This window comes from Rhamphochromis longiceps, linkage group LG12 (genome assembly GCF_057381845.1).
Source record: "Rhamphochromis longiceps isolate RC_006_pf linkage group LG12, R_longiceps_female_GT1.1, whole genome shotgun sequence".
NCBI classification, from domain to species: Eukaryota; Metazoa; Chordata; class Actinopteri; order Cichliformes; family Cichlidae; genus Rhamphochromis; species Rhamphochromis longiceps.
The window spans coordinates 35,257,212-35,268,531 of record NC_140568.1 but is presented as its reverse complement, the minus strand read 5'-3'; the positions used below and the strand labels follow the sequence as shown (position 1 = coordinate 35,268,531).

General features: G+C 41.0%; 1 protein-coding gene across 2 annotated transcripts; it reads right to left on the bottom strand.

Annotated features, from left to right (window-relative positions):
- Window positions 1–3,951: 3,951 nt before the first annotated feature.
- LOC146657753 (fibroblast growth factor 10-like) lies at window positions 3,952–10,958 on the bottom strand. Of its 2 annotated transcripts, XM_085426069.1 has the most exons (4): window positions 10,667–10,958; window positions 9,530–10,303; window positions 4,787–4,890; window positions 3,952–4,443 (listed from the first exon to the last, which is right to left on the bottom strand). In XM_085426069.1, the coding sequence occupies exons 2-4, from the start codon at window positions 9,987–9,989 to the stop codon at window positions 4,252–4,254; spliced, it is 756 nt and encodes a 251-aa protein (XP_085282195.1). In that variant the 5' UTR covers window positions 9,990–10,303; window positions 10,667–10,958; the 3' UTR covers window positions 3,952–4,251. The 2 variants fall into 2 exon arrangements, with proteins under 2 accessions (XP_085282195.1, XP_085282194.1); XM_085426068.1 differs by having other exon boundaries at window positions 9,530–10,958.
- Between the last annotated feature and the right edge of the window lie 362 nt (window positions 10,959–11,320).

Genomic DNA, 11,320 nt, shown 5'->3' with positions numbered 1-11,320 from the left:
CACCGAGACCATTGCTGATGAGGCTTCGATGAGCAGTATTTGGATCAACTGAAGGGCCAGATGGATCACTTTGTTCCTGTGTCAGGTCTTTGCTGGATTTTTCCTGGTTTCTTAATTACCTGATTTTCAGACGCTTTTCATCTGCTCTAGAATTATCATATGTTATTTATCCCTTCTTTCATCCTCCACTTGTCAAGTTTTGTTAAATTTTGTAAGGATTATTAATATTAATGTTAGCATTAGTAGCAGTAGTAATAGGAGTTACAAAGACAAACTCGTTTAAATGCAGATATTTATACAAAATTTTAAATATGATAATCTCCTTGTAAGGAAGACTCCCCCTTCCTACAATTATTTGTATTAAGTTGTACAGCACTTTAGGACTACCTTTCACTTTATTAAAAACACCTTAACTTGCACTTTATTTAGCGTCGCATTTTAAGCACATCAATAACATTTGCATACAAGAAGTTTAATTATTTATTGAATATTTATTGAGTATTTTAATAATTAGCCAGTAGACTTTGTTCCAGGTCCTGCACAGCTGCTCCTCATCAAGAAATGTGGCGGTTGTCTGTGAGGAGAAAAGAATTGTTACTAAGCAAAAGGTAAGGAGAACTAACGCAAATGTGTGCAAGGTCTAGAGGTAAAGGCGGTACAAAGAAGTGACTTACAGAGATGTGATGACTCACCTTCCCTTCCTCTGTGCTCTCCAGGATGTTTGGGCAAATGTTTCCCCAGGTGTCCAGATACCAGTTAAAGGTACCAGGAGAGGCCATTGGTCAAGGGAGTGTGGGGAATCTTTGATCTTGGGGTTTTGGTGTTTCTATAATAATGGTAAGGTTTAAGGGTAAAATGTAAAATATTTATTCATTTACATATTCGATACATATTCAAAATGTATGTCTATATGTATTTATTGAAACTGATGATATAATGTGGTGGAAGGTTGGGATTTGAGAACTCACCTGTTAATGGAATAATGGTTTAGCCTGTGACAGCTGAGAGTATTTAAGGCTGCCAGCTGCCGTAAGACAGGGTGATTGTTTTGTGAGAAGGCTTAACATATGAGTGATTGTCATGTCCTGAGAGCTATATGGTGAAAAAATACCTCTCACTGTAAATCCAGCTGTGAAAGGCTGCCCTGTTACACTCCTCATGTATGATGGATTGAAAACTCTGACAAAACTTAAAAAGAGCTGCATATGGTTTTAGTTAGACTACAGGTTTTTTTAAAAATTTCATTTCAAATGACAAAAATGTTTTGTCACGCTTTGTTTTAGTTTTCAATTTAATTCTAGTTAACAGTGAAAATGTTAGTAGAGGGAGTAATCCTATTTTTTGCTTATATTTGTAATAAAATGAACACAATATACTACCAGTATATTAATGTGACTATGACAAAAATGCTAACAAATTATAGGAGAAATCTTCGCATTCATAAGCGATTATGCTTTTGAATGTAGAGGTGCACAGTGTCCAATTTGTTGTACGAAAATTGGACATGTTTTCTTTTTATACTAAAAGAAGGATTGTGTGAAATATGAATATCTTTTAACTTTTTTCCATCAGATTTGATATGTACTGAAAAAAAATCCACATCAGGCTTCAAGTTCCACGACAAATTCTTTTTCTGATAATTACCAGGAATTCAGGTGATGATGTTTGAAATTTCGTAGACATTAATTAATTATCTATAATTAGTTGCAGTTTTGTTTTCGGCATCAGTTGCATTTAGAGAAAAAATGTTTCCAAAACTTTGTATGAAAATTTTCATTGCACATAAACTCATGCTTGGTTTGTTTGTTTGTTTGTTTTTTAAAAAAAAGACTATCTCCAAATAAATACTGAGGTCACAACGTGGTTGTCTGCACACAATAAGCACGTGCTGAAGGGCCTCATGTTGATCTAAAATGCTAGAAAATTATTTATCCATCTCAGAGGAAAGAGGAAAGGCTGTGAACCTGAACAACCCCCTCAGAAGTGCCTCTCCCAAGCTCACTCAGTAGCTGCCCGCTGCAAACATGTGTTCTACCAGACATCTCGGTGTAAGTATTCATTAGTTGTTTTAGCCTCCAGTCATTTTCCACTTGTTTCTCAAAGCTGGATCACATTATTCCACAGAGAATTCCAGTGCCAGAAATGCAGAGACCTGCTTTGATAGAAGATTACTGTGCCTATTTTGTGTTATTGCCGTTTTTTTCCCTCGCCGTGCCAGTGTTTTGGAGAGAGTTCAAACATTCACAAGGGAATGCAGAAGATGACAAATGAATTGGATTTGTGTGTGTTTGTGTGTGGGTAAGTCAGTGGGGGTTGGGGTCAGCAGTACACATTATGTAGGTCAAATCCTCTGTTATTTATTTGACTGCATGTTTATCTCCTCATGCACAGCAATTAAGGACAAATCAAGAAAGAAAATGCTACTGTATGTGGTGTCATTAAACTCCTAGTGCATATCCGTGCTTTAGTTCTTATAAAGAAATATGGTTTGAGTCAATTCAGAATCACCTTTAAAACATTTGAAGTCTTTGGATGAAGTTGGGGATCAAGACATGTATGTATGTATTTGTATTTGTTCAAAAGTTGCACCCTAATTTCACCTTCTTAATCTTTATTTTTAGGTAACATTTATAGTTTATCTTCAAGACACTATTGTGAGTCTGGCTTCAGAGGTTCAATAGTCACACCATATTGCTCAATTAACCTGTGAGAGCACACAGGGCCATGCAGGGTGCAGAGATGTGCTCGGTTGGTCTTTACTGGTGGAATGCACCGCAGCATTCCTCAGTATAAATCACTCAGCGCAGTAACAGCCATTAAAGGACAATATACTAAGGCTATAGATCAGACCGCCTTTGTTGTTTTCACTCCTTCCGGTCTCTTTTCACACACCAAGCTGAATGAATTTAGGACTGAAGACAAAGGAAAACTTCTGAAGCCTTTCTCTCAGCTGTCTTCCTATAATCTTCCAATTTCTGATGCCCATCCAGAGATAGTTGTTTTAAAAGGCAGGATAAGAGAACACAAGGTCCGGAAGCCTGTGGTGTTAATGTTCTTCCTATGTTCTTTTGATCTGGGATTGAGGCAGCTGCCATTGATTAGTGTGTTTATGATTAGTGTGTGAAGATTGTGTGATTACTGAAGGAAGTGGGTGGTCAGGCACAGGTCATATATTTTTTATGCACTTCTTTTGTATTTCCTTTCTTACATGCATACATTCAGATCCTCTTCCAAAGCCCATACAAACCCATGGGCAGCAATTTTTATATTCATAACCAGCTATCTTTACCAAGCAAGTCTTTTTGCAGTTGGAGAAGGTTGCAGCTTCCACAGTAATGGTCTGATATTAGAAAATGATGTCAACATCTACAGTCCATACCAGGGGAGTTTCCCCCCTCCCATTTTGTTGTGGTTGGTCTTGTGTTTTCAGTTTGTTTGTGCACTAATCATTAGTGCAATGGTTGCCACATGGTATATCTGGCTAGGAATTAATGGTTGCCTTTTGTCCCTTCTTTCCTACCTCAGAGACCCAGATAAGAATACCATGACTTGAACGTTTACCAGGGTCTCTCAGTACTTCTGGTAAACCTTACCATTTTTAATGCACTTCTCCCAGTCTTTGGAGTACCACAGAGGAACGTTCACTGCATTGCAGGGGAGAAATGGTACTTTTATTTTTCACATAATAGAGTTCTTATAAAACAAAAAGAATTCAAAGAAATGCTTGTGTTCCCCTTCAGTTAAATATTTCACAAAATAAATAAATCATTACAATTCAGGCAAAAACACAGTGGTTAAGTATCGAACATTTGCTTTAAATGTGTTCTATCCTTTATTATTTCCTGCTGCCGTGATAAACGGACTCACTGATTGTTTCCCACATCCTGAACATTTTCTGTTCTGTTTATGTGTCTCACAGGAGAATATGGATATAAATAACATCTTGAGATAATTCTGCATCTACTACAGTTTATTTAGTGAAACAGTAGCTTCGGTTGTGTCCACATCACACACTTAGTCCAGCTGCAAACTGTTTGGCACAGACAAAAAAAAAAAAAAGAATAAGCATTGCATCTGTGCCAGTGAAAACACAGGTAACACCATCTCCCAGAAAAGAAGAGACCACTTGTATGCATGACAGTGTTAGGCCTTTTTCTTTTAAAATCAAATGAGAGATTTCTCACTTTTCAGAGTTATAAACCTCACATTTTCAGAGTTTCATATTGTCCCTCTCCAGCCGAGTGCACAGGTTCACACAACAGTTGGAAGAAAATGTGTGGCTGTGTTCTTCCTTCGGGTTTTCTTTCCTCTCATCGGCTTCCCCTGGCCGTTCAGACCCACAAACATCTGTCGCTTCCCATGCTTCCACTTGGCTGATGCGTACGTGTTGTAGCCGTTCTCCTCAATCCGCTCCTTCAGGGTGCAGTCGACACCAAACTCTCTCTGTAAAAAAGCAGGTATCATGTTGCAGTGTTATAGACTTAGCGTGTGAGGTTAAGACAAAACGCAGATTATTATCTTGTGCAAAATGCATTGTTGTCTGAGTGCCTATTTACTACTTCCGAATCTACATTGCATGCTTTTCTGTGTGGGTGATTTGTGCGCGTTTTTAAAGCTGCATAGTTTTCTCAGTGGTTCACATGTGTGCACTGGTCTGGTTGTGATTCAGAGTTGACCCAGCAGTTGTAGAACTATAGATAAGGCTTCCTTTGATAAGGACTGAAGAAGCTAATACTAGCTCTCTCTCTCTGGAGCTTCCAGATTGACCTCTGGCTCGGATACTAACCGCTCCGTACAGCTCTCCTTTCTTGCTGATAGCCAGATAGAAGTTGCTGCTTAGCCCTTTGATGGCCACCACTCCCACGTCCACTGATGTGATTTCCAGAATACCTAGGGATCAGCAAAAAGAAGGTGACATTAATATGTGTCAGCATTAATAGTAGGCATGCTATTATGTCATGAACAACTGAATAAATGCTGTGGAGCAGAGTATAGAAGAATTAACACTCTGGCAGCGGTCACAAACCACCCACATGAAGTGCAGATATAAACCTGGAGGAATCCACAGGTTTTTCAGTAATAGTATAATGAGTACCAGCATTTGTATTCTGTGACATTTACATGGGGAATGTGTGGGATTTCTGTGCAAGGTTACAATTATTCTTGGGCACATTTCTCATTTCTGATATTTTAAAGTTCCTTTACAGCCTACACCTGTATAAAAGATTCCAGCTGCTCAGGTCATTTAGTCTGAAGATTAATGGGTGGATTCCCCCCGGAGATTTCTCGGGTTGTTTATGTTGAGTTTGGTATTTAGCTTTCCAGGTCCCTGTGCAAATACGTCAGGTTTATTGTAAACTATTAGGGGAGGTTAATTTATACCTCAGCTAAAATGGATGTGTTTTTGCTGTAGACAGCTGTTGTTATTTGTGTGGTCTCAGTATCAAAGGTCGGAGAGCTATAACTTCCTAATGTGTCCTTTGACCACAGAACCCACTTGTCTCATCTCATGCCGGTGTGTGTGTGTGTGTGTGTGTTAGTGAACCCCACTGTTTCCCATGGGATGTTTGATTTCATGCCGCCCTCCCTACCTTCCTTTTCCCACTTCCTGTGAGCTGTTGTCATTTTACCCCAATTAACACCCATATGTGTATGTGCACACACACACACAGAGTGGGGGCGTGAACTCCAGAAAGTCAACGACATCCTTTGATCAGACCAGGGGCCCCTCCTCTGTCTGATGACTGTTTGTGTGGCACCCTGCTCTACTGTCAGACTCGCTCCAAACTGGCTGGGGGGAGGGGGGGGGGATTGGAGGCTGCCAGCCTTGGACCTGAGTGGACAGCGGAGGATGCAGGTGTGCCCAAAAGAACAATCCCTCTGTTAAATATACAGCAGCTTCTCTCCTCGTCCGTGAGGTCTTGACTGTATCAATTTCTAGTTCAAACAGCGGCACCTCAGGGCAGTGGGGTCTGAAGCTGCAAGGCGGTGTTGGGGACTGTGACACAACGGTCATTGAAGATCTGAGAAGAGCTGGTTTCTGTATGGGATCGGATGTCGGGTATGGAGTGAGGATGTAAGACAATCTATGGCAGTCTCTGGCTGCTCTGTAAACATGGGAGTGATGAAAGGAAGGAGAACAGAGGAGGACAGAGGAGCCATGACAGTGAGACTGGGGGTGGAGTGAGGATTAGAAAGGCCGTAATGATCACTGATCAAAGTAAGCCACCGGAGGCAGGGGCGAGACAGGTTGTATATACACACATGCACTAATGCACTCTCTCACTCACTAACTCACTCACACACACGGAAAAGCACACACATACACACACATATGCACAGTTGTTTTGAAGCAGGTGAATGTGCACTTGCATATAACACACTAACTCAGCTTGGCTGTGAAACTACTACAAAATCTCCCTACACTGCTCTGTGCTGAAAGGCTAAATGCTTATGTAGACCCACAATAGGGAAGTAATAAGGTCATGGCTGCCAATGTGGGAAAATGTGCTCATCGTTTAGCTTTATTTACGCTGTTAATGGGATAGTATTGCTTCGTATGGGGTTTATTTTACAAACCCCTTTTAAAATGTAGCCTAAAGTAAGCCAGCCAGGTTCAGCAGTTTTTCTCTTGCAAGCTTTTTGCGCCTAATGTGTAGCTTATTCGATACGCTCTGGTGGGAGTTACAGCAGTAAATGGTGCGTTGTTTGTGGAATGGAGGTAGATGTTGCCAGTAAGAATTAGCAGTGGTTTTTCCACAGCGGGGAGCCAAAAGAATATGTGCTTTGCAGCTTAGCATTGTTATTCTTTCTCACTCTTAAACTTCTTTTTTTCAAAATAGATGTTCTGGTTTTGAATAAAGCAGTATTTGGGCAGATAAGTCAGGATTAAAATGTTGATTGTTATCATTTCCATGCAGAAAAATAGAACAGAGTGAGGCGTAAATCAGGAAATATAGTAATAACACTTGATAAGGACCACACTCAGTGTATTTACATGGAAAGGAACCTTTTTACTACCTTTGAGAAAAGCTATTGGCTACATCTCCCTCCTCAGACCTCCATAAGAGCACCATCTGGGGGTTTTTTTCCAAGTAAAAGGTCGCTGCTATATTTAAAGAAATTATTTATACAATATTCACAGGATATGCCAAGAACTGTCTTGTGCACATGGCCTGGTTCCTTTAGCCTTCCTCTTTCTTGAGAGACACACACACATAGACACACACACTGGCCCAATACAAGTATACATACAGTCTTTACATGCTCAACCTTTCACACCATCACAGCCATGGATAGTTAGCCAGACTTTATTTATTTATTTATTACCACAAAGCCTTTCCCTGAGTCTTGTTTAGCAATGTTTTACTCAGAGCTGCTAGATGTCTTTAAATTTTAAGACGGCTCTGCTGTGCTTAGGCCACGCAGCTACTTAGCTGACTTTAACACAGTCTGCCTTCCTTTTCTCCTTGCTTCTCTGTAACCTCAGCAAAGGCTCACAGTGGGTTGGAAAACCATGTGGGACAGTTTTGCACTGGCATCCCCATAAATCTGTGGGAGGCATGCTGCTCCTTGCAGGGCCACAGGGAGCCCCCCCAAAACAGCTTGCAGATAAATTAATTTAGATTAATTAATTAAAGTTTGACAAATTTAAATGTAGGGTGCCTTTGCATTTCAATTTCTGATTTTAAAAAACTTTTTTCCAGTACTTGGAAAGAAAATGTGATATTTTGTCACTTCAAGGGATCATCAAGGGTCTACAAAGGACGTCAGTCCAGGGATCATGTCTAGCCTCAGGGGCTAGAGCGAAGACTGAAGCTGCTGTTGTGTAGTATTCTTTACCATGTGAACCTGATATGTGGGCACATAATCCATACAGTGTCCCCAGACCCCCTTAGGACACAGCTTTGTGATGGCACCACCATTGATATACTGAAGATGAACGGCTTTGATGTGGCCACAATAATATTCAGGTATGTCATTCATGACTTTGTACCTCTAGAGAATCTCACTTTCACCTCCCTGCCTGAACCTCAATTCATTGCTAATTCAGACTTACCTTTGAAAAAAGCAATGCACTGGGGGAAGTGGATTTGTGGGTCAGTAAAAAGGAAGACAGAGGGATAAATTATCTCAGAAAGATACATAAACTTTAGAGTGACTTTACACCAGACTTCCTTGCACCACTTCAGTTTTACTACTTAAAGGAAACTGCTAACAAAAGCAACAGTAAAGGCATCACAGTGTAATATGGTCAGGAAATAAAGCTGCTTCTGTCATGACCTTGTCAAAACAAACATCTCCCCTGACATTTTGCCTCCTGTGCCATTTCCCCCAAAGTCACTTTGATTGAAAGTGCGGTTTAGCTCTCCCAAGAGGAACGTTAAAACTTCGGGATACACTTACTATGGAATTGCGAAACAGAGAGAAAAAAAAGGTATATAACAACAACTAAGTGGGATATATGTGTGTGTGTGTTTGTTTGAGCACATGTGCTGCTGTTGGGTACCATAAGATCACACCCACCGGACCATGTGATTGCCTGCTGGTTGATAGGCACACACACGTTGCTCAGTGGGAATGCTGGGAGACTAATGAGAATGCTATTTTACTGACTTATACACTGAAACATACAACATGTAATCACTTTAAAGACATGTTTCTCTGAGTGAGGACGTCAAGCTGCTTTAAACAAATGTCTGATCTGTGACTGAGGGTGTGTAATTTGCGTGATGCTGGCGGGCAGAAGGCAATCTGAGTGGGAGAGTCATAGCGAAACAGCCGAAGAGAAGCAAAAAGGGTCTAAAAGCATCAATGAGCTGGACATTCATATCCTCCCCCTGCCACAGCCCTGTTCCTTCTATGGATGTTATCAATGCTGTTTACCCTGGGCTGTGAAGACTGCCTGATAATGGCTGGGTTATCTGCTCCTGCTCCTTTTTAGACCATCTGAGAGCTACCATCATTGTGCTGAGTGTTTAGACAGGAGAGATATCAGTGGGATGTCTGGTTTAAAACAAAAAGACAACTCAAATTAGGATTACTTCCTCCAAACTACCAGTGAATGAACTGCCAACCGGTTCATTCGCGTAACATGAAAGGATCACGTTTTTCCTTTAAACTCACCATTTACAGGTAGCAGCACAAGTTATATTTCTATAGGTACAATCTACATATTTACTTTGGTGTTACATAGGATATAGATACAGATAGACAGAAAGATGTAAATGTATGTTTTAAATAAACTGTCAGGATCTAAGTTCTCATTTAATATGGTTTCTTGTTACTAGAAATGTCCCACTTAAAGACTTCATCAGGTGCTTTTGTCACATTTGATATACTAATACAAAACGAAGGCAAAGGTTTGGGCTATAGAGCTTAAAAATTTGATATCACACTCACAATTTAAAAGGTAAAATTAATTCGAATATTTCAGGCTAAATGAGCCTTGGATAGGGTCACACAGATCACTTCTTGGCTCTGATTCACTCTTCTTTACCTACTTTTGTTAATTGAAAGGGTTACTTACTGAAGGGGTCGTCCTTGATTTTGGTTCCATTGACTTTTCCATTCTTATCGATCCTCAGGAAAAACCTCTGGAAAGAGAACAGCTTTCTCCTTCGTATGTCCCCTAGTAGATGATTGTAACTGCGCACATGCCTCCCCTGTGCTCCCCCAGTCCGACCCACAGGGCCCCCATTGGCTCTGGCTCTAGAGATCAGCTCAGCTTCAGAAATGTTCACTGGAGCTCTGAGAGTCCGTGGGCTGGAGACCCTATCTGTGTCACGGTGGAACTGATGGCAGGCAGCCTCATGCAGGGATAATAAAAAAACCAACAGGGTGACTAGTACAGGAAAAGCCGGGGTGATAAGCAGTGCTGATGACCGTAGTCTGAAGGTGGCCCCAGAGCCTGAACGAGCCCCTAACCCAGCCCTGGAGCAGGACGAGGCAGAGGCAGCCTTACTCCCTCCAGCAGTCCATCTGATCATGGTAGTGTGCTGTGAGGAGGACTAGAGGCAGCCTCGGAGCTTGGGACATGCTGCTGGGGGTGAAGATTGCCTGAGAAGGCAGGGAGGGAAGCCCTCCACAGACCAGAGTGAAGGTGTCCCTGCACAGTGTCCAAACTATTCAGCGCAGGTATAAAAATGTCAAGATATCCTTCTGGGTGATTTTTTTTTGATTATGTAATTTCAGTAAGTCTCTATTTTCCAAGCTGGTACTCCACTCCGTTCTCTTCTCTACTGCTGCAAGGTTTTATGCTGGTTATCAAAACTTCCAAGTCTGTTTTGGAAAACATCTCAGTCTAAATGAACAAAGATTAAAGAAAAAAAGAAAAGAAAGTGAAAAAAGCAGGCAGACTATGTGTGCATTCTGGTGAAAACCTGTTTTTGTTCCCCCTGCACTTTTCCACAGTTTTACTAATTCTTCTTAAATTGTTTGTGAACTTTTAACTCTTGCTCAAAGGGGCTCCGGTGTAAGCCTTTTAGTCCCAGACTGCTTTTCAACTTAACAAGAAAAAAAAGATAAGAAAAAACTAATAAAAACAAATATCCAGTTGAGAAAATGTAATAGTATCCATGTAGAAAGGTATCTAAAATCTGGTAAAAGTCTTTAGTTCCACTGAAATTAAAAAAAAAAGAAAAAATGGTGCCACCACACCATTTACCTGTTCCAAGCTGCTAAACTCCACATGTGCAGGAAAACATTTCCAGATTTTACTCTAAGGACGAAAAACAGGATTCAAGACTTAAATAGGAAGGTTGGTCAGTCCAGGCGAATATCTGTCCTCTTTGGGTGCCCAGCTCCTCTCGCTCTCTCCTCATTTAGCTCTCTCTCTCTCTCTCTCTCTCTCTCTCCACCCCATGACTCCACCTTCACACAGCATCGAGGTAACGGTCTGGGGAGGTCTCTTTTTTTTTTTTGGCTGGATTGAGTCAGAATTTTTCACCTCTTCTACTTTATTTGAGAATTCCTCACTGAAGATTGATCACTGAAAAATGACTTTATGTCGTGTGTAGCTGTGTGTGACTCTTAGTTATTTGATCCCTCCTTCCTTTACTCAACCCTCCCACGCCCCTCCTCACATATGGGAACAAGTACTGGTCTGCATGTGTGTCGATGTGGTGCTTATGTACAAGCAAGTCTAACTTATGAGAGTGGGTGAGAGGTGATAAAGGGGGTTTACCTTCATAGATGCTACCAACCAGGAAGAAGCTGCCTGGTGGCATTGGATCTTTCCCTACAGCTACAGATTACACTGGTGATTGGTTTATTGGTTAATGAAAGATCTGTCAGGAGTTTTTTTGTGTGTATTAGATGT

Excerpts from the sequence above, each read along its gene's own strand:
- LOC146657753 (XM_085426068.1), bottom strand. The coding sequence starts at position 9,989 with ATGATCAGATGGACTGCTGGAGGGAGTAAGGCTGCCTCTGCCTCGTCC. Across the intron at positions 4,891-9,529 it reads AATCAAGGACGACCCCTTCA|GTATTCTGGAAATCACATCA; the intron begins GTAAGTAACCCT and ends GCTGATCCCTAG. Across the intron at positions 4,444-4,786 it reads AAGGAGAGCTGTACGGAGCG|AGAGAGTTTGGTGTCGACTG; the intron begins GTTAGTATCCGA and ends GCTTTTTTACAG.